At 43.3% G+C, this 21,242-nt stretch overlaps 1 protein-coding gene across 3 annotated transcripts; it reads left to right on the plus strand.

Moving 5' to 3' along the window:
• The first annotated feature begins 10,331 nt into the window (after nt 1–10,331).
• PDIA4 (protein disulfide isomerase family A member 4) lies at nt 10,332–19,941 on the plus strand. Of its 3 annotated transcripts, none has more exons than XM_065753037.1 (10): nt 10,332–10,474; nt 13,162–13,309; nt 15,112–15,317; nt 15,786–15,924; nt 16,110–16,315; nt 16,906–17,064; nt 17,907–18,073; nt 18,202–18,361; nt 18,452–18,685; nt 19,284–19,941. In XM_065753037.1, exons 1-10 carry the CDS (start codon nt 10,396–10,398, stop codon nt 19,697–19,699), a joined length of 1,914 nt encoding a protein of 637 aa, XP_065609109.1. In that variant the 5' UTR covers nt 10,332–10,395; the 3' UTR covers nt 19,700–19,941. The 3 variants fall into 3 exon arrangements, with proteins under 3 accessions (XP_065609109.1, XP_065609110.1, XP_065609111.1); XM_065753038.1 differs by having other exon boundaries at nt 17,907–18,058; XM_065753039.1 differs by having other exon boundaries at nt 17,907–18,058; nt 18,205–18,361.
• Nucleotides 19,942–21,242: the final 1,301 nt, after the last annotated feature.

A 21,242-nucleotide genomic window follows, 5' to 3' on the forward strand; every position in this document is an offset into this window, starting at 1 on the left:
ATTTGTTCCCTCTCCCGACCCCCCCCCCCCCCCAGAGTTGAGCTCAAACTTCCTAAGAGTTACAGACACTGCATTCAATGCAAAGGGAACTCAGGACCTTACAGAATTCAGATTTTAGTACACATTTCTTCATGATTTTTGTAGGATGAGATATGGTCTTTTAAAAAGATAGTAAGAATAGGAGTCTGGAGCCAGGCTTTGTACCCAACTCTCCAAATGCCTGGTTGCTCACCCCTGGCCAAAAAAAGTGAAGATTCTTCTGTGAAATAGGATTACAAAGCACTAACAACTATATCCAGTTTTTGAAATCTTCACAGAGAAACTTTTCCAGATAACATCCCATAATACCTCTCAATATGGGCATACATATCACTGACAAAGACTTCTCTAAAATCTAGATAAATATCCAGCTTTAGTAAGAGAGCCATTCAACTCATACAAGAAACTGAAATGCAGACATCTCGCAAACAATAAAGGAGCAAATGGTTAGACAACAACTACTTGTTTAAAAAGCCTGCTTGTCTGTTAAATATCTTGGTCAAGCCTTTGAGTTTCTCCTTCTCTCAGCTTTTATACTGAGAAGTGGAATAAAAGAACCTGGTCTGAGTTGCTTAGATCTTACCCTACATTCAGGGGATAACTTCTAAGCATCTACACTTCAAATGGGAAACAGTATCAGTTACGTGCCTATGTGTCAGCTACCTCAGCTCACAGATTTCTTCATCCCAGGAGACATGCACACATATCACAGCAAATCCAATTTCTGCAATTTCTGGGCTTTCAGGAAACAATCATACTGTCCTTTTGCCACCTTTGCAAAGAGAGACAACACAACAGATGGTTCTGTATACTGATATTTAAAAGCTGTAGACAGAAGGACAGGCAGAAGGCAGTGGTGTGAGTTTGGAGAAGAGAGGTCCCAGTCCCTACCAAGACAAGCTTCCTACAGTGTTCAGTGATCGCCTACACTGAGGTACATTGTCTCACGCTGTAGGTTTCGGGGGAGGTAAACCTACTTCATGAGTCGCGCCTTCCCTAGACAGCAGGGGTCGCTACCGTGATAGAGTCACCCAAGAATCAGAGGAATAATACACATCGATTTATTAGAGCTTTCTTAACAACTAATACTCGGAGAAAAAAATTGGCTAATTCGCTAATTAATAAACACTATAGGCAAGAACATATTAAGCAACGACTGCTACAAAGATTAAAAGAATAAAAAAGGTAAAGAGGAAAAAGAAAATGGGGAAAGAGAGACAGACGTAAAAACTGCAAAGCAAAGAGGTACACCGCTCTTCGATGTCAGCTTGTGATCTTCAGTAGTAGTGGTTTGTTGGAGGTTGTGTTGGTCAATTGATCACTAGAACGACAGTACAAACTCTTACTCATAGTCCAAAGTGGTCGAGCCTGCACAAAAGAGCGATGGCTTCTGGCTTTGGGATCTCCGCAGGAAATCCTTAGTTCCTGTCTTCCATGCCTTGTAAATTTAAGGCAGCATATAAGAGGAAGCAGGAAGACGCCAGCTTGTATCATCTTCACAGGATATAATGGCATCATCTCCCAATCTCAGCTTGTATCATCTTCACAGGATATAATGGCATCATCTCCCAATCTCTTGAATAAAGCTGGAATCATTTGCTCCCTGGCCAAGTCTTCAATAAACACTCCTGGGCCCTCCCTTTGACAGCAAACAACTCCAAAGAAATGCTTTCAAATGTAGAACTGCCCACAAATTGATGTTGATTTGAAACACCCCTTACCAGTCTCAGACAACTCTTCACCTTGCAAAGAAAATATGGCTCTCTGGTTAATCAAAAGAAGCCATTAGAAAATGGGGAGAAAGGCACACACAAGTAAAAATTCTCTGAAGTAGCTGATAACCTGTTCACTTTACTTGAAGAGGAATTTTTTTTTCCTAAAAGTGAAGACTATTTATCAAATTCCTTAATTTCATGTCATAAAATTTCCAGGGCTCCCAAATGGCTTTTGTACCAGGAAATTTCTATGATTTGATTGAATTTGTTTGTATCTATCCTTTCCAACTTAAAGCAAAGGTATTACATTATCAGTTATCAGATATCCTTAAAACCATTTATTTAGCATTACTAAGAAAGCAACTAGTACAGTCAAGAACTGTCTGGCACTATTGATTTAGCTGTTTCTTTCTGGTAAAAAAATAAATAAATAAAACCTGATAGCTTTCAGAACCACAGCAACAATGTCCCTCATTACTCAGTGAAGATTTTGGAGTGCAATTTCACGCTGCAGAAGTTACAGTAACATCAGGAGCTCTTTCCACTCATAAAAGCTACTGGTTGGTTCACTAATCTCGAAGTTGCACAATTCATCATGTGCCAAGACAAGTGTTGGGTGTTTTTTTTCCCCCCCATATTACTTTACAGTTCATAAGGGAAAAAAAAAAAAAAAAAAAAGAGTGATCAAGGTAAGATTTTAGCAGACCTCAAGACATAGAGAATCACAAATCATATGTATTTGACATTACATTCTTGTGACAGACAGATCAAGACAGTGCTATCAAACACTGCCAATGTAAATACCAATTTAGTCATGTGTGTTTACCAGCTTTGTATTTTGGAAAGAGTATGAAGTTCGAAAACAAAGTTTATGAAGTATTCAGATAACCAGTATACAAGGCCTGATTTTCTTTTCTCCTATCCATGATGAATTAGTTGTATCTTGGGGGTTAATGTGAAGTTCAGAGCTAACATCTGCCACAAACTTCTGACCTGACCATAACATACTGCACCTGTGAGTCCTAAGACAACCTACCTGATGATGAATAATAAAACAAATAAATAAACTCTGTTGCCAGAAATACTTATGTGGCTTATCTCACCTTAAGCACAGGGTTTGAAGGATGCCTGCATTTTTACCACTGCCTGTTTGCTATCCAGGCTCTTTAATGCAAACTAACCTTTACCGATGAGAATTTTCCCCGTTTCTGCACTCGGAACTGCTTCAGCGGTGCCAGACTGGAACTCCCAGCTGGAACAGCAAGCAGCGCTGTTCAGTTCAAGTTTCGGGGAGGATGCACATACCGTACTGCAGCGGGCAGCAATCCCTGCAAGATGCTGCTCAAGGGCAGAAGCTCCATCGTACCCACAGCGCAGCCGCCCTTCAGCCGCTCAGTCTCGCGTCTGTGAGGGCGGAAAGCCTACTGGACGACAAGCAGCTCCCCACTACCGTCTCTCCCTGGCCCGGCGCCTCGCTTACCCCAGAGTAGCAGGACGGGAAACTGCCGCCGACAGCGGCCGGACGCGTCCATCCCAGTGCGGATGGGGTCGTGAAGCACAGAGCCCGCATGCGGGGGGGGGGGGAAGTTGGTCTGGTCGGTAACCGCGCAATACCACGTCTGCCTTACTCCTTCCCGGTCCCGGGCGGTAGCAAGGCCGGTGCGGGAGAGCGCAGCGTCTCCGCCGTCGGATAGCACCCAGGCTGGGACAGGGCAGACTGCGAGGATCTGCGCGGGGGAGGCGGGGCGAGGGTGCGCCGGGAGCGTGCGCATGGGTGAGTGCGTTTTCCGTGAGCACGAGTAGCAGACAGACGCGTCTGTGTATTGTCCTACACAGCTGGCTGTGCAGGAGTATGCCTGTGTACATCTGTGTTGGTGCATTCATTTGCGTGCCTATGCCTGTGTTCATCCATATGCATACATATATCCTGTGTGTGCATGCACCTATGGGCATACGAGTGTACACCCTCATGCATGCATGTGTGCACTATGTGTGGCCACTTGGACATGCATGCACACAAATGTGATTCATACACACTTCATATGCATGCACACGTGCAGCCACGTCTCCAGGACCCCCCAAAACCACAGCAAGCAGTAGGATACCACTCCCAACAAGCTGAACCAAAGGAGGTGTTCACGCTCACACCTACAGGGAACATGTGCGCTGCCAGCATCCAAGGGGGGAAGCAGGGAACTCTCCCCCCATTCCAGGAGCTGAAGCAGTCTCTACCTCTTGCCTCTGCAGCCCAGCAGTGGGTTGAAGGCTGGAGAACCACCTGTGTTAGACCATCTGCAGCACCTACATGGGAACTCAGTATCTACAGTTGAACACATGGTAGAAGCTAACCTAATTCCAGAGCAGAGCATCCACCAGCTCTACAAACATGTTTGATTTATTTTTGTGTTGTTGCTTCATCTCTGCCTGGCCCTGTCCACACAGAGAACGGTAAGGTTCCTCATTTTTATAAATACTGAAAAACTGTGACCTTGAACTCTTTTTCTAAGAAATAAGCATCTCCACAAAGAAACACAAGACTGAGAAGCTGCTACGCAAGCCTTTTCTAAGCTAAAAGGCTTTGTACTGCTCAAGAATGAAAAGCCACAATGCACCTCAGTAACTGCCTTTCATTAAAACAATAAATCACAGTCATCATTGTTAAAGGTCAAGCATATCATAAAACTAAATTTCAGCTATATTTTCATGCCATCAACAAGAATGTAGCTGCTTTTATTTTTCAGTCATTTTGCTCCCATGGACTTTAAGTGTCTAGAGTGGTGCTTTCAAACTCTTTTGGATAGTGGGACCCTAGCGCAGCAGAATTAGGCCTTGCATACCCATTCAAATGCAAGCTACTAAGCACACCAAGAGCAACTCTCCAACAGATGCAGTTATCTGGGCTGACAGAAGTGGGGAATTTGGGAAGCCACTGAGGGGGCTGCAAATCCCAGGTGTTGAAGCAGCACTGCAGATGTGTCGCATATAATGATTTTTTTCTATTATTTGTGTACTACATTTCCTCTCAGATGAGAGGAAATCATGTAATACCGTAAGCCATAAATAACCCATAGCTTAGAGGGCAGTCATCATTCAGCACAGGGACTGCTGCTTCTGCTTTTCCAAGAGCATTTGCAAGCCACCTCTGTCAGAAGGAAGTGCATAACACAGAATAGTGACATGCAGCTCTGTATGCTGCATGCTTCACATAGCATCCTTCCTATCAATGTCAACTTGATTGCCCTTTTAAAATCTGCTACAGGCAATATCTGAAATTACTATTAGTATTCTGAAGATTTTAACTGATGTTCAGAAGTACTAAAATATATACTTGGCATATGCAGTAAACAACATATTTCACAATATACTATATATAATCAAAATTTCTGTTACAAATGATACAGAGATAATGCCACCAGTTTCCCCACCTGTATTCATGATCCTCATCTCTTTCAGCTGTGAATGTCACTGTTTCAACCTAGCAAGGTTCAATAGGCACTTCCCATTTTTTGCTTGCAGCAAACAGTATCAAGGTGCAATTATTATCTTTGAGGTAGAAAAATAGCTAAAATATATTGGTAAATTAGCTTATTTAGAGATAATTACATTGTAGTAAGCCACAGGTCAATGTGCTAGGTGGTATCTTCAGCAACATGAACTAAAATGGGTACACATGATGTTCAGATTGAATCCATGAACTATAATAGGGTTAGAACCATAAGTAAGAGCAACTTCTGATGATCTAAGGTTTTCATCAAGACTCTCCCCTCAGCTGCAGTAGCACCAATGTCACCTTTCCTTGTAAACTGTAGTCATGGCCCAGACAGATTGCCTACATGCTTGTGTAGAAAGAGACCTTGTTGGATGTGGGCTGGAAAGTTTTCTTTTCCTCTTCCTAAAGCTAGATTTTTGCATTAAGATTTTTAAAACCATATTTGAAAAGAACTCTTAAATTAACTCTTTAACTCTTAATGCACTACATGATGTTATAATGTGGAATACCCATACCAAAAATCATGAAACCATGACAGACAGGCCTTATTGAATGCTATGATTATATTCTTAAAGCTGCCCTGAAGACAGTCTCTGCAGGGATGGGCAAAGAGACTATGAAGCCCTGTGGGACTTGAATGAAAGACCTAGAGATGGCAGGCCTTCAAGAAACTACAGACAACGTGGGCCTCCCCTCTTAGAATCCAAATGTTAGGCACTGACAACCAGGTAAGACCCCAAGTTGGTAATGACAATAACCTTCTGCTTCCTGCTCCTGAGAATCTAGATCCCAGTACAATGGAATAGAATCGCCTTGGAAGGTCCTACAAGTAGGACTGAAGTGGTGGGCCTACTTGCACCTAGGGGGAGACTACTGGAGGTGGGAGGCTCGGTAGTCCCTCCAGTAATTAATAAATTGAAAGAACGGTCAGACCACCTAGTCAGAATGAAGAGATAGATGAGGTGTTCTACAAGCAACGAGTAGATGTTGCAAGATGGCCAGCACTTGTTCTCATGGGGGACATCAACTTCCCTGATATATACTGGAAATATAATACTGCACAGAGAAAGCAGTCCATGAGATTTCTAGAGTGTGTGGATGATAACTTCCTGACACAGCTGGTGCAAGAACCTACCAGGGGAGGTGCCTTGCTAGACCTGTTCTTCACTAACAGAGAAGGACTAGTAGGAGATGTGAAGGTTGGAGATTGTCTTGGCCAGAGTGACCATGAAATGGTGGAGTTTGCTATTCTTGGTGATGTCAAGAGGGTGACTAGCAAAACTGCTACCTTGGACTTCCGGAGGGCAGACTTTGACCTGTTCAGGACACTTGTTGCAAGGGTCCCTTGGGACTCGCTCCTGAGGGGTAAAGGGGTCCAGGAAGCCTGGATGCTCCTCAAGATGGAAATCTTAAAGGCACAGGAGCGGGCTGTCCCTGAGTCCTGCAAGTTGAGCTGGAGGGGAAGAAGACCAGTGTGGATGAACCGGGAACTTTTGTTGAGACTCCGGGAGAAAAAGAGAGTCTATGTCCTCTGGAAGATGGGACAGGCTGCTTGGGGAGACTACAGAGAACTTGCCAAGATTTGCAGGCAGGAAGTTAGAAATGCAAAAGCCCAGCTCGAACTTAGACTGGCTACTGCATTAAAGGAGAATAGGAAATCCTTTTACAAATATATTAACATCAAGAGAAGAACTAAGGAGAATTTCTCTCCTTTACTTGATGTGGCAGGGAATGTAACCACGGAGGGTAAGGAAAAGGCTGAGGTTCTCAATGCCTTCTTCACATCTGTCTTTAATAGACAGAACAGTTATCCTCACGGTACTTTTCGCCCTGACCTGGAAGTTTGGGACGGAGCACATAATGCACCCCCTGTGATCTAAGCAGAGACGGTCAGAGACCTGCTCCTCCAACTGAACTGCCACAAGTCCATGGGACCAGATGGGATCCACCCAAGGGTGCTGAGGGAGCTGGCAGAGGTGATTGCCAAGCCGCTTTCTGCCATCTATCAGCATTCCTGGTTATCTGGAGAGGTCCCACAAGATTGGAGGCTTGCCAATGTGACTCCCATCTACAAGAAAGGCCGTAAGAAAGACCCAGGGAACTATAGGCCTGTCAGCCTGACATAGGTATCAGGGAAAGTTACCGAGCAGATGGTCTTGAGGGAGATCACACGCCACATGCTGGCAACCAGGGGATCAGACCCAGCCAGCACGGGTTCACAAAGGGCAGGTCGTGCTTGTCCAACCTCATCTCCTTCTATGACTGGGTGACCAGACTAGTAGATGAGGGAAAGGCTGTTGATGTAGTCTACCTGGACTTCAGTAAGGCCTTTGACACGGTCTCCCACAGTATTCTCCTGGGGAAAACTGGCAGCCCGTGGTATGGACTGGTTCACTCTTCTCTGGGTGGAGAACCGGCTAGAGGGCTGTGCTCAGAGGGTAGTGGGGGTTGTGGTGAGGAGGGCGTGGGCCTCTTCTCCCTGATAACTAATGACAGGATGAGAGGGAATGGCCACAAGTTGTGTCAAGAAAGATTTAGATTAGATTTGAGGAAAAAAAATTTCTCTGAAAGTCTGTTCAGGTATTGGAATGGCCTGCCTAGGGAGGTGGTTGAGGCACCATCCCTAGCGCTGTTCAAGAAGCGTTTAGATGAGGTGCTAAGGGATTTGATTTAGTAGTTGGGTAGGGATAGTGATAGGAGGATGGTTGGACTAGATGATCTTGTAGGTACTTTCCAACCTTATGAACCTATGAACCTATGGAGATTCTAAATGCCTTCTTCAGTCTTCACTTCAAGGACTCCCTCTTGAGACTCCTGCACCCTGAAGGGAAGGAGAGTCTGGGAAATTTAAAGCTTCCCTCTGGTTGAGGAGTGGACAACTTAAACCACCAGGAAAGACGCCTACTAGACGTTCCTGAAAAAAATCATGTTTAAGCAGTATGACTGTCTGCTTGTTTCTAGGGATGTAAATCTATGCAGAGCGGTTTATTCCAATTAATGTAATAGATAAACATCCAAACATCCAGAAATGACTTTACTCATATTTCTGTGGAAATTGACAACATATGGAAAAGTGATCCTGCTTTTAACTTTAAACATTGCTTTGCAATGAACTTGCAAGATAATATCTTTCTGTTTTGCACTAACAAAATTTCTAGCTTTGCTTTGGATATTATGCCTTTTTAAAAATTCCTATTTAACTGTTTCCTTTCTTAACTTCACAGCTGACTTTGTATATATAATATAAAGAAATGGAGAATAAAGGTATTTTAAAAATGTCACTTCTGTAAACACTATCTAGAATGCTATTTGTTAGGGGGAGATATACAGATTATTCTCAAACCTAATGGTTGAAAGAAGGCTAACACAATTTAGATTTTTTATTAGAAATATTCAGCCTCATTGTGAATCACCTTAGTCTGGCAGTGGTAGAAACTAACTTGTTATAAAAAAAGTGAAAACACGTCATGCACAAAATGTAATCCATTTTCAAACAGCCAAAGTATAGAGTTTTCTGCAGCACAGCAGCTATATCAGAAATAAATTTATCCAGAACTGCTCTTTAGATGCTCTGTGAGGTCACATGTTTTCAGCTCTTGTTTGCTCCCTAATGATGTATGGAGCAGAAGTGTCTTTTAAGTGTGGGCAGTTCCTCACATTAATATGCTGCCATGGACCTGTGCCATTCACTGTTCCATGCATTTAACCTACAGATGACCCTATGACTACATGTCCATTAAAGGCTCTGTTCCACCTGGAAACCCCCTTGACAAGAGCTTTTTTTTTCTTTTGTGGCTAACTCAAAGAAAAAGTACTTGTCAAAAGGCCACAGTGCTGTTATTAGTACAAGTTAGTCCAGAACTTCTGTCCTCTTCTGGTGATCCCTACATGCATGCAAGTCTTTAGGGAACAAAAAGGAATCTTTTGGAAAAGCTGCACAACTATTACACTTTTTCCAAGTGCTCAGTGTATTCCACACTTACGCTGTTTACAGTTTCACCAAGCTATACCACTCGTGGTCTCTGTTTGGTGCCTTAATTATGATCCACTGTGTTGTCCTGTTACCCCAGTCTAGAAAACCAAACAGATGATGTTGTGTTTTTTGTTGTTGTTGTTTTTTGCCAAGGGCTTCTGACTAATGGGAACTGTCCAAGATCCAGGCCTCTGTAACACACTAACCCACATCTTCACAAATCTCCCTGTGAGAGCAGGGGCTACAGGGTTTCTTTCAGCACGCTTTCCAAATTTATCACCCTTCTCCCTTCCCACTACTCTCCCCATTTTCCTCACCCCCTTCCCTTTCCTTCTTTCCCTCCTCTCCCCATGCCCCCCTCTCCAACCTCCTCTCCCCTGCCCCTTTTTCCCTCTCCACCTCCCCTGCCCCTCTTCCCCCCAACTCTCTCAACTTTCCTCCCCCCCCCTCCCCCTTTCCCCCCCTCCCCTCTCTCCCCCTTCGGCCCCCCCTCCCCTCTCTCCCCCTTCGGCCCCCCCCCCCCCTTTCCCCCCCTTCGGCCCCCCCCCCCCCTTTCCCCCCCTTCGGCCCCCCCCCCCCCCTTTCCCCCCCTTCGGCCCCCCCCCCCCCCTTTCCCCCCCTTCGGCCCCCCCCCCCCCCTTTCCCCCCCTTCGGCCCCCCCCCCCCCCTTTCCCCCCCTTCGGCCCCCCCTCCCCTCTCCCCCCCTTCGGCCCCCCCTCCCCTCTCCCCCCCTTCGGCCCCCCCCCCCCTCTCCCCCCCTTCGGCCCCCCCTCCCCTCCCCTCCCCCCTCCTTCCGCCCTCTCCTCCTCTCTCTTCCTCTCCTTTTCCTCACCACCCTCCCTTCTTCTCCTTCCTTCCTCCCTCCTCGCCTCCCTTCGCCTTGCGCCAGTCCTCCTCCCCCCCTCCTCTCTGGTCTTCCCTCCCTTCCCTCGTTACCGCCCCCTGCAGTACTCGCCAATCCCTAGCCCGACGAAGCCCCGCCCCTCTCCTGTCGCCGCTTGGATTGCGGCTGCGTCAGTGGCTCGTCGTGGCGGACGGTGGTTGGCGGCTTGTGGGCAGCCAATGGGGAGGAGGCACCTCAGAGCAAGCGCTTCGATTTACGCGGCGGATGCAGTGAATCCGAGAGTCTTGGCGGGGGGGAGGGTCTTGGGGAGTTGTGTTGCTTTGCGTCTGGCGTGATGAGGCAGCGCGGACTGTGGGTACTGTTGCTGGTGATGGTCCGTCTGGCTGCACTGGTGGCGCAGGAGGACGGCAGAGGTGAGAGAGCAGCGGAGCGGCGCCGGGGCCTAGTTGGGAGCTGGGCGGGGTGGAGGCGTCTGGGCGAGCCGAGGCCGCGATCACTCGGTGCAGCCCAATGCTTGTTCTGCTCTCTTTAGAAGAGCTGATGCTGGCAGATTGAGGCCTGGCCTTGCTGCGCAGTCTGTATTGCCCGTCTTCGCGGCTGCTGGCCTTCCGGCTGCCTGTCACCCGCTGCCTCGTCTTAAGCAGCGTCTGCTTCACCCCCCGTGCGGAGTAGCTCTCCACTGCTCTGGAAGGCTTTCTTTCTTCAGTCATTGTGTTGGTAGTTGTTTTTTTTTTTTGTGTGTGTGTGTGTTTCCTCCTGTTGCCATTGGCTTTCGTTGTTGCTTGTTTCTTGGACAAAACTAGCTGAAAGGAAGTTGTTCTGGCGTTAGTTGAGCGCCAGTATGTCGAAGAGACATGCTTCGGGCATTTTTGCATTAAGTATCCCTCCCTTGAGCTGCGACGGGCTTTATTCCCCGTTAGCTTCCTGTGTCAAACCTGCTGCGAGTACCGTAGGGAGGCCGGGCTGTGCTCCCTGGGCGGTGCCAGCCGTTCCGCGAGCCGCCGGGAGCCTGCAGGAACGCATTCTCTTCGAGCTTTTCTCCTGTGCGGTACGTTTCCCGTACTAGCCTGACACGAGGCTCGTCCGATGTACCACATCTGTAGCAGAGTGCTGAGCTTTCTGGCTCTGAACGAAATCAACAAAAGGTATTCTAAGGAATCTCTTGCGTGCTTGTTTCTTCCCTGACAACTGCACCACTCTGTTATCTTTTCGTACCCCGAGCTGCTGGCTTTCCTCCCTTGCCAGTGCCGCGGCTCCTCGGGCAACGTTGCCCCGTGCGATGTCTGCCGGCTCGCGCACGCAGGCTCGCGGAGTTGCAGGTGTGGGGGTTCGCTCCTGTGCGAGTTGCAAAACTCAGATGAAGCCGAGCTTTTTGCACTGTGACCTTGGGGAGTGAACGTTGATTAGAGCAATGCAGTAAATATGCTCACAGAAAGACTAGGCTAGAGCTGATGGTGGGCGGGTTATGACTGCTACTCCCTTTGCATACACAGGAAGGAAAAGGAAGGGAAGGTACAGTCAATCCACTACACGAAAGATGGAGGAAGGTTGCTTTTATAAAAAGGCTTCTGAATCACCTGGCAGCGTGTTACATATCTTGACTAATGTTTTCTAAAGAGGGACCCTGAAAAACTAGCTTTTGCACCATGGTGTTCCCAATTGTAAATACTCTGGTAGCTCTCTCTGGAAGCTTGACGCTTCCCTACAACTGTTCTCAGGCAGCAACACCAAAGCTGTTGTCCATTTGTGAAGTTTAGCTTCAATCAGATGAAACAGTAGTAGTTGCTAAGAAACTTGATCCATGTGACTTCTATTGTGTGATAAATAATCTCCTGCGATCTCTCACCTCATCAGACTTGAATATTTTAGTATCGTACAAAGCTGCGTTCAAATTAAACTAAGCATATCTTCTAAAGGAGTTTACTTTTTTGTGAGAGCTTTCTTTTTTCATGGAAAAATGGTTGCTGCTATTTAATAGTATTATGTCTATGGTGAGCTTGTTGCTTTTTTTTATTGTTATTGTTTGTACCTCCTTCTGGTTATTACACACTTCTAATTCTTGCATTATAGGTGAAGTCAGGAGTATTTTCAGCGCTCTTGTCCTGAACAAGTAAACCGCATGTATTTTGTCTACTGCCTTGCTGCAGTCACTCATGTCAACTTAGGCAAAAGCTTGCTAAACTTACATAGATAATACACTGTTCTGAACAAGGAAACTTCAGTTTTCATTCTACTCTTCTAATTACTGGAGCTTCTGGTGGTTAAAAGGTCCTTAGTTTCAATGATGTATGGCTTACATTAGGGATAAGGTATTTTCATCACTTGTGCTCTGACTGAAATTCCTTTAAAAACAGTAAGATTTGACTAGAATTACATCAGTTTTGACAAAAATCTTTAAAAGATGTGAACAATCAAGTGTTAGAGAAACAAGTTTCAACTTCCATGTCAAGGCAGACTGAACTGGTTGATATGTCTTGGCACCAGATTTCATGTGTAAACCCTCCTCCTCTAATAAGTGTCTTTTCCAGAGGCTGTTTCTGGATTGGTAGTCTTAAGCCAAAGGCTTCCCCTGAAGTTCCTGAAGGCAGTTCTGACTCCATTTGTTTCAAAGGGTGCCTCACATCTCCACACATGTAGGGTTGAGAGTTTTGTGGGTGCTCTGTGATGGTGTTACGATCTCGCACTCACTCTACACATCTGAAATTGGTTATTAACTCTAAACATATCTGGTGTCCTGTTACATGGGGAACCACGCAAGATACAAGGGTACGTTAGTAGCAAGTGTTGCATAGGTTGGAATGTGTTAATTCTCCCTGTGTCTGTTTTAACTTGCTTTGAAGAGCAAAATATGTACTGAGACTTGGGTGAAGCTGGCAGAGCATGTGTGGAAATGAAATGGGACCGGTCAAACACCTGAGTCCAGTTTCTTCGTGAACTTGGGCAGCTATCGTACATGAAACAGGAATTAACATGTTTCTAACTATGAGGTATGCTTAATCTGTGGTCAAGTTGGTAGAGTATTTTAACATTAAACTTCACATTAACTTAACATTAAACCTGATCTGTGCTGATATTGATTGATTGCTTTTTACTTTTCCAGAATCCATTATACAAGAAGTTGATGATGATGATGAAGATGATGATTCTGAAGTTAAAGAAGAAAACGGTGTGTTAGTCTTGAGCGATACAAACTTTGACATCTTTACTGCAGGCAAGGACACTGTGCTTCTGGAGTTCTATGCACCATGGTAGGTACATGGCCTTTGATACCTCCTTAAGTTAAGTGTGAGATGGGTGCTAAGATCTTTTTTAGCAGTATGCAATCCTAGAAAGTGAGCTTGGGAGGTTATTAAGGAGGTTATTAATTTTGAGGGCTGCCAACCACTAGACCAGGCTACCCAGCGCCACATCCAGCCTAGCCTTGAATGCCTCCAGGGAAATAGTTGCTTGTTTGTTTCTACTTTTTATTCTTTATTGAAACAGTGTTAAGGAGTGAGAAATTCTTGATGGCATTTTTTTCACATTAGCAAGCTGCTGTGTTAAAAGCAGATATCTGGATCATGAGTAGTTTTAAAGACTTGCATAGGAGTGGTGCTGAACTGTGCTGCTTTCCAGGGTAGGAAATGGTTCTGGAGGTGCCCTTGCTCCTGTACCATAAGAGCATGTGTCTGTCACAACTGTCATAGAGATTATTTAGAATCCTAGAATCACCTAGATTGAAAAAGTTCTGTGACGCTTGGGCAGCGCTGTCCTGGCTCCATCTCTGCTCAGTACCTGTTGAAGAGCAGAGGTGATCCCAGTCAGCCTTAGAAAGGCCGTGTGGTATGACTTTGCAGCTTGCTGTCTTGTCCTAATGGCCTTTCAGGAACTTGTGGACTCATATAAATGGAGGAAGCTTCCATAGAAAGTTGTCCTTTGGAAGTTTGAATTTTTGTCCTCACTGGAAAGATGTTAAGATGTGAGGACATTGCTTCTTCATGTTACTAATTTGAATAGTGCTTTGGACACTGCTGTTGTACCAGTGTACACTGAGTAACACCAAAGTACTATAGGAATCTATCGTGAATACAGAGACCTTTAGGCAGAATTCATCTTCTCTTGCATTCGTATCGGCGAAAGTAATATGGATTATTAATGGGAAAAGCAAGAGTAAAGTGTTTGCAGTCAAGGTGATTAGTTTGTGTGTGTTTGAATGGATGAGGGGGGAATATGATGTTTCTTGACATAGACTTTTGTTTTAAGTAATACCAGTCTCATTATACAGAACTCTTATCGCTGCTTGACAGTTGTAGTTTGCTAGTATGAAAACTGAACATGAAGCTTAGTATAAGCAATAGAAGGGTGTGTAGCCACTTCAAACTAGTATATTTTTTTATTTCTTTGCTGCCTCCTGCCAGTTGAGAGACTAAAGAATACAGGGTGTTATATGCTAGTTTGTATCTTTTCATTGTCTCCAGCTTATCAAACTATATTCACTTCTTTGTATGCCAATGCCCCTGTTCTGCCAGCTTCTGCAGCAGTAGTTTTCTGCTCTTCCCAAAGACTCCTGATGTACTTAAATAGGCCGGATACTGGGGTGGTTGTGAGGAGGGGGTTCGTTAAGGCCCAATTAACTTCTGGTCCATTTTTCTCTTTAGTTTGAATTTAGGATACCAGGTAGAGAAGATAAACCCAGACAAGTAAGAAGCTGAAATCTGAGTGAGAAGGTAGCTGGGGCAGGGAGGAGAAGCACAGTACAAGCTTTGCAACTTTGTAGAAGTAATTACTAAATTTTTTTTACATTGGCCTTCAAACTTAGAATCTTTTGAATGGGGAGTGGAAAAAGAAAGGTTGGGATTTGTACCAGCAGTACCTGGCTATTGTTTCTCTTGCCCTCACACCACAACCATTCCCCCCCTTTCCCTGTAGATCTGAAAATACAGCAAGACAAAATAATGTTAGGTTGATGATAGTAACATCTGGCAGAAGGCCTTCTGGAAAAGTAGAGTAGCAAAATTCTCCCCCGTGTCTGTCTTGAATTTGTATATCTACTTATGTATTTCTCTGACAGGTGTGGACATTGCAAGCAGTTTGCTCCTGAGTATGAAAAAATAGCCAAAACCCTGAAGGAAAATGACCCTCCTATTCCAGTTGCCAAAATTGATGCTACTGCAGCCACTTCACTAGCAAGTCGTTTTGATGTCAGTGGTTACCCAACCATTAAAATCCTGAAAAAAGGCCAGCCTATTGACTATGATGGTTCTCGAACAGAAGATGGTAAGCATTGTTCCTTTGCAGTGTAACCAAGGAGGTATATGGTCTTGCTGCATAAAGGGATTATCAAGGACTTCAAGTTCCATTATCTTAAGTAGAAAAATATTATGAAGGCTGAAATTTTGCCTGATCTTCTAAAGTTTGTGTGCTAGAGGACAATTTTGTTGGTAGTGAGTGGTGCTCTAAGTCATCTAAGAATTCCTGAATAGTGGCTTGATTATAGTAGAAGGTAGTGTGCTTGATGGATTGACCTGTAGGAAACTGTAAAGTCTGTAAATTGTCAGTGGACATAAAAACCACTTATTTCTCACTTAATGAATGTGTCCAGCTTCATTCCAGTCAGAAAAAAAAACTACCTCTTCTGCTTTTTTAGAACGGAGTTCATGTACTAATTTGTTATCAGTTATGCTTTATATACTACAGAAGTGATAGTGCAAACTTTGTAACTGAGCTGTTGAACTGTTTTTTCAGCAATTGTAGCCAAAGTCAAGGAGATTTCTGACCCCAGTTGGACCCCTCCACCAGAAGCTACTCTGGTATTAACCCAGGATAATTTTGACAATGTTGTGAAGGATGCTGACATAATTCTAGTGGAATTCTATGCCCCATGGTAAGCATGAAGGCAGTTGCCTCTGCTTTTCTAGCACACCTGTTCTGAATATACTTGGTGAAGATGTTTTGCTCTTATGCCTCTTCCAGTTCTTCTGAAGAGGCTTGTGGCTCTTCTGCTGCAGAGGTAGAGGGTACCTAGCAGGACTTGGCTTATTAAAACTGCCCTCCACACTTCTTCCTCAGGTGTGGACACTGCAAAAGGCTTGCTCCAGAATACGAGAAAGCTGCCCAGGAGCTCAGCAAGCGCACACCTCCCATTCCCCTGGCTAAAGTTGATGCCACTGCTGAAACTGAGCTTGCAAAGAAGTTTGATGTTACTGGCTACCCAACTCTGAAAATCTTTCGCAAAGGCAAACCTTATGACTACAGTGGTCCACGAGAGAAATATGGTATTGCGACACTTGATCTTTTTAAGGGCTTGACTACAAATGTATACGTATTTGCATAGAGCATACAAATATGCTCGCAGCATAAGAATAGCATGGGGAAGCGGAAGAAACATGCTCTTGTACCTACATAGGTTTATCAGTTTTAATAGTTTATATCAGTATAAAGTTGTTTAATCTTTGTAACTTAACTTTATGCTCCTTAATAAGCTCCTTTAATACAAAAATTATTTAAAGCAGGCTGTATGAGTAAATGGGCAGCCATTAATTGTACTTGAATGCCCTATAGAATTGCTGAACACTGGCTTGTAATATGAGAGAAAAAATAGGAATAACTAAGTAAGTAACTTCAGAAAGGTGGGTTACTTGAAAGGTCAGTTGACATACCTGGAATTCCTGAAACCAACCTAAAAGAGGATATCCATAACTGGAGCATTTAAAGATTGACATCTTGTTAATTTTGGAAAGGTTGCACAGAAATGAAGGTGTCAATGTGAAAGATGCTATTGATTTTTTTTCTGTGGAAGAAGTGCCTGATCCTTTCAGTTTAATAAATATTTAAGCAATTTCTTGGGTGTGGGTTTGTCAAACAGGTATTGTCGACTACATGATTGAACAGGCTGGTCCTCCATCTAAACAAATTCAGGCTGCGAAGCAGGTACAGGAATTTCTGAAAGATGGAGATGATGTCATCATCATTGGTGTATTTAGTGGAGAAACTGATGAAACCTATCAGCTCTATCAGGAAGCAGGTAACGCACGTTTTAAAATATTATAAATGTGTTTTGTTGAGATCCTACTCAAGACTTTGGGCATGGAAAGTTCCTTAATTTATTCTCTGAATTCAGTAAGGGGTGTTTAAAGAAGGAAGAGGAAGGAGACTGAAGAGTGATCTTCCACTTCTACTTGAGGGGGTGAAAAAATCATACTAGATCTTGCACGTGTGACTGAAGTCACAGCCTGTCACAGGAAATAATACATTCTCAATGTATCCCTAAATATATGTGACATAGAGAGAAAGGAGAATTTTTAGCTGAGGAGCAGATCAAAATGCCTTGCTAGGTATGCCATCTGCTTTCACTGGTTTTATACTTCGCCATTCCAAAGGCTGGACTCTGCTCCTGAGCTTGTTTGGGCTGGGGGGACCTGAAGGAAGGATCATTGTCAAACTCTGAATGACTTTAGCAAGACTCTTCCTGGCAGTGTTTATTCTTAAAAAGCACTTAAGCATGACCAACAGTGTCATCAGTGTTTGCTTCCACTGTAAGTGTCCTCTAATTGGTGTCCGTGTGCTTGAACTACATGCAGCCATTTTTGGTTTCTATTTGATCCTTCAGTGTAGTAAAGGCAATTTCTGAAGGCATGGTTATGCTTGCTTCTGACATTGTAGATGAGCAGTTGAATAGTATTCAAATAGTGATATTTAAATTGTTTTCTCACCTTGTTTGGGGGCAAGAGCTGTTCTCTGAGACCCTGAGTTGTTCCGTGGCTGAATGAGATCTGTCCTTGCGGTAGCAAGGTTGAAAGGTTTTTGGTTGAAAGCCATCAGTTCAGTTCTTGGTGACTTTTATTCTCCTTAATTTTAATCTTTTAGCTAACAGTTTAAGAGAAGATTACAAGTTTCATCATACTTTCAGCAATGAGATTATGAAACTATTGAAGTTATCTCCTGGAAAACTAGTTGTCATGCAGCCAGAAAAATTTCAATCAAAGCATGAGCCCAAGATGCATGTTTTGGATCTTAATGTGAGTAAGAATATGGTGAGGTCATTGTTGATAACATATCCCTTCCTTATTCATGCATGTACTGATACTAGATTCCAGTACTGTGTAACAGAATCTCCACTTACATGATGTCTCGTCCCTGTTTTATTTATTTATTTTTTAAGCAGGATTCTACAGATGAATCAGATATCAAAGAGCATGTAGTGAAACATGCTTTGCCTCTAGTTGGTCATCGCAAGCCTTCCAATGATGCTAAAAGATACACTAAGCGTCCTCTAGTGGTTATCTATTACACTGTAGACTTTAGTTTTGACTATCGTGTTGGTAAGTTAAGTTCACTGTTTTTCTATTTTAGAAGGAAGCAAGCAATAAGGAACTAGAAATTACTAATACTGCTGCTTTCTGGTTCTTCAGCTACCCAGTACTGGAGAAGCAAAGTCCTTGAAGTAGCCAAGGACTTCCCTGAATATGTGTTTGCTGTTTCTGATGAGGAAGATTATTCTTCTGAAATAAAAGATCTAGGTCTGCTTGAGAGTGGAGAGGATGTAAATGTTGCCATTCTGGATGAAGGTGGCAAGAAATACGCCATGGAGCCAGAAGAGTTTGACTCTGATTCCCTCAGGCAGTTTGTGCTGGCATTCAAAAAAGGTAAAGGGTTTGTTTGTTGAAGGAACCATTTGCTTTGTTTTCTCCTTCAGTGGATATATTTCTGGTGTTATGCTGCAGTAAAATCACATGTGAAACCTTACAATGCTGTAGGACTTAAATCTTATTGGATATTCCTTGCCAGTACGATTTTCCTTGCCACTACAATTCTTTTTTTTTTTTTAATTTAGCCTCACTTCATAAATTTTGTTTAAACTGCACTGTGGCATCTAGTGGTATAACACTAAATGTATTTGGCAAGACTAAAACATTCTTGTAGCTTTGAAGTGTCTGGTGATGGTTCATATTCATGCCTAGCATAATACCTAAATCACTGTCAAGCACATTATGGCTGGATACCCATGAGCAGAGGGAGAAAGCTTATAGTGTACTATGAAACAACTTGTGACTGTTTCACAAACTCACTGTACTAAATGTCAACAGCAAGCTAGCCAGTATTTCCTGTGGACGTGAACTTGATTTACTAGTGCATTGCATTTCTTTGGTGTGAGGATGTACTTCAACTCTTTTCTTTCTTAGTGGAAATATGAGGATTGTTCTTACTATACCTAACAATGGTGTGTGTTATCCTTTCTCCTAGGAAAACTGAAGCCTATTGTGAAGTCACAGCCAGTGCCAAAAAATAACAAAGGGCCTGTGAAAGTGATAGTGGGTAAAACTTTTGATACCATAGTAATGGATCCAAAGAATGATGTACTCATAGAGTTCTATGCCCCGTGGTGTGGACACTGCAAGAAACTAGAACCAGTGTATACTGAGCTAGGCAAAAAATACAAAAATGAGAAAAATCTGGTCATAGCTAAGATGGATGCTACTGCCAACGATGTGACAAATGACCACTACAAAGTAGAAGGATTCCCTACTATATACTTTGCTCCAAGGGACAAGAAGAACAATCCTATTAAATTTGAAGGTGGTGACAGAGATTTAGAGCATTTGAGTAAATTTATAGAGGAGCATGCGACAAAACTCTCTAGAACAAAAGAAGAGCTTTAGGTAAGATGAGGGTGATAAAGAATTCTTTGTACATCGTAGCATAAAGAAAATTACTGACAAAACTTCAGTGATAGAAGAGTTCAGCAGTTTGAACAAGGAAATTCTTGAGCTGTAAAATAATTGCAATATCTTTTTGTATTGCAGAAAAAAATTCTGGACACTGAACTTTGATACATTTGTCATATGTTTGTTATAGTTTTGATCTGTGGAGGAAAAATACATCATTTATTTTTTTGTGACTATCTTGAGCTTGGTTCTTTGATTCCAATATAGCTGTTTTGTGGTGGGTTTTTTTTTTTGTTCATTTGTTTGTTTTAAATAAGTTAAAAGAAACTACCAAAAAGAGACCCAAATCCTTCTGCCAAATAGATCTGTCTTATTTGTTGGTCTAGTTATTTTGGCAGGCTTGGTGGGGATCAGCCAAACTCTGTTGCTGTATTTCTGTGTATCTATTCAGGTGACCAATCCTGTATTCAGTGCTGAGAGTAAGAAAGGGTTTTGGTGTTGGTTTTTTGTTTTTTTTAAGTGTGGATAAATTATTAAATCCTACTTAGGTAAGACAAAGTGACTTGCTAGCTAAATACATTCTAGACCTTGCCTGCTTTTGCTTTGTGCACCTCTGCAGAAAGGGTCATGCTATAATACCTTTTTTTTTTTCTAATTGAATTCTAATTACAAGTTCACATTCAACAGTGTGTGTGTGTGTATATGCATGTATATATAGTCTTCTCAAATATGTTTTGGAGCATTGGAGCATAGTAGAAATACCATCTAGTGAAAGTAGTGCTTGCATTTTGTTATTAGATTTGTGTTGATGTCTCCTGTTGCAGAGGAGAAAGTGTTTGCTAGGGATCCTTAAGGAAATAGGCTGAGACCTTCTCATGCACTTTATTCCTGTGACAGCTACTGTAGGTACAAAGGATTAAAAACATACACTTTGTGCTTCATTTGGTATATGTATTTTTAGGTGGGCTTTGATGCTAAATGTTTCTGTTCCATAAAGTTTATAGACCATGTTGGGGTGGCAGACACAGCCCAGACAGAGGCAGATGTTGCCCAGAGCTCTGATGCTGCAATGTGTGCCACTTGAGTGTAACTGCAGCAAACTTGCTGCAGACTTAACTTTACACTTGTACAGAGATAATGCTTCTCTCCTAACAGCGTTGCTTTGTGTCTTGCAGAAAAGGTTGATATAATGAGTCTTCCTTCAGTGTGTCCTTTTATCGTTAATTTCCAAGGATGTGCAAATCAGAGACTATACCACAATATTTTTTTCATCTGGTGAGATGCCATCTTCTCTGCAGGAAGAGTAAACAAATGTCCAGGATATAGCCATTGAAGTATAGCCCAAGAATTCAAAGACACTGGCAAGGCAACATGTAATCCTTGTCTTCTCCTGGTGCGCTCTGCATCCCTGTTGAAGAGATGTGCCTCTGCTTACTGCATTCCTGCTGCTTGTTAACTTCTCCACAAAGCATGACTGAATGCTTCTCACAGAGGTGTCTGGGACTGCTTGAAGGCTCTTGTTCTTAAAAAATAGACT

Source organism: Cyrtonyx montezumae, unplaced genomic scaffold (genome assembly GCF_038088225.1).
Source record: "Cyrtonyx montezumae isolate F1298 unplaced genomic scaffold, pur_monq_1.0 scaffold_8, whole genome shotgun sequence".
Classification (NCBI taxonomy): domain Eukaryota; kingdom Metazoa; phylum Chordata; class Aves; order Galliformes; family Odontophoridae; genus Cyrtonyx; species Cyrtonyx montezumae.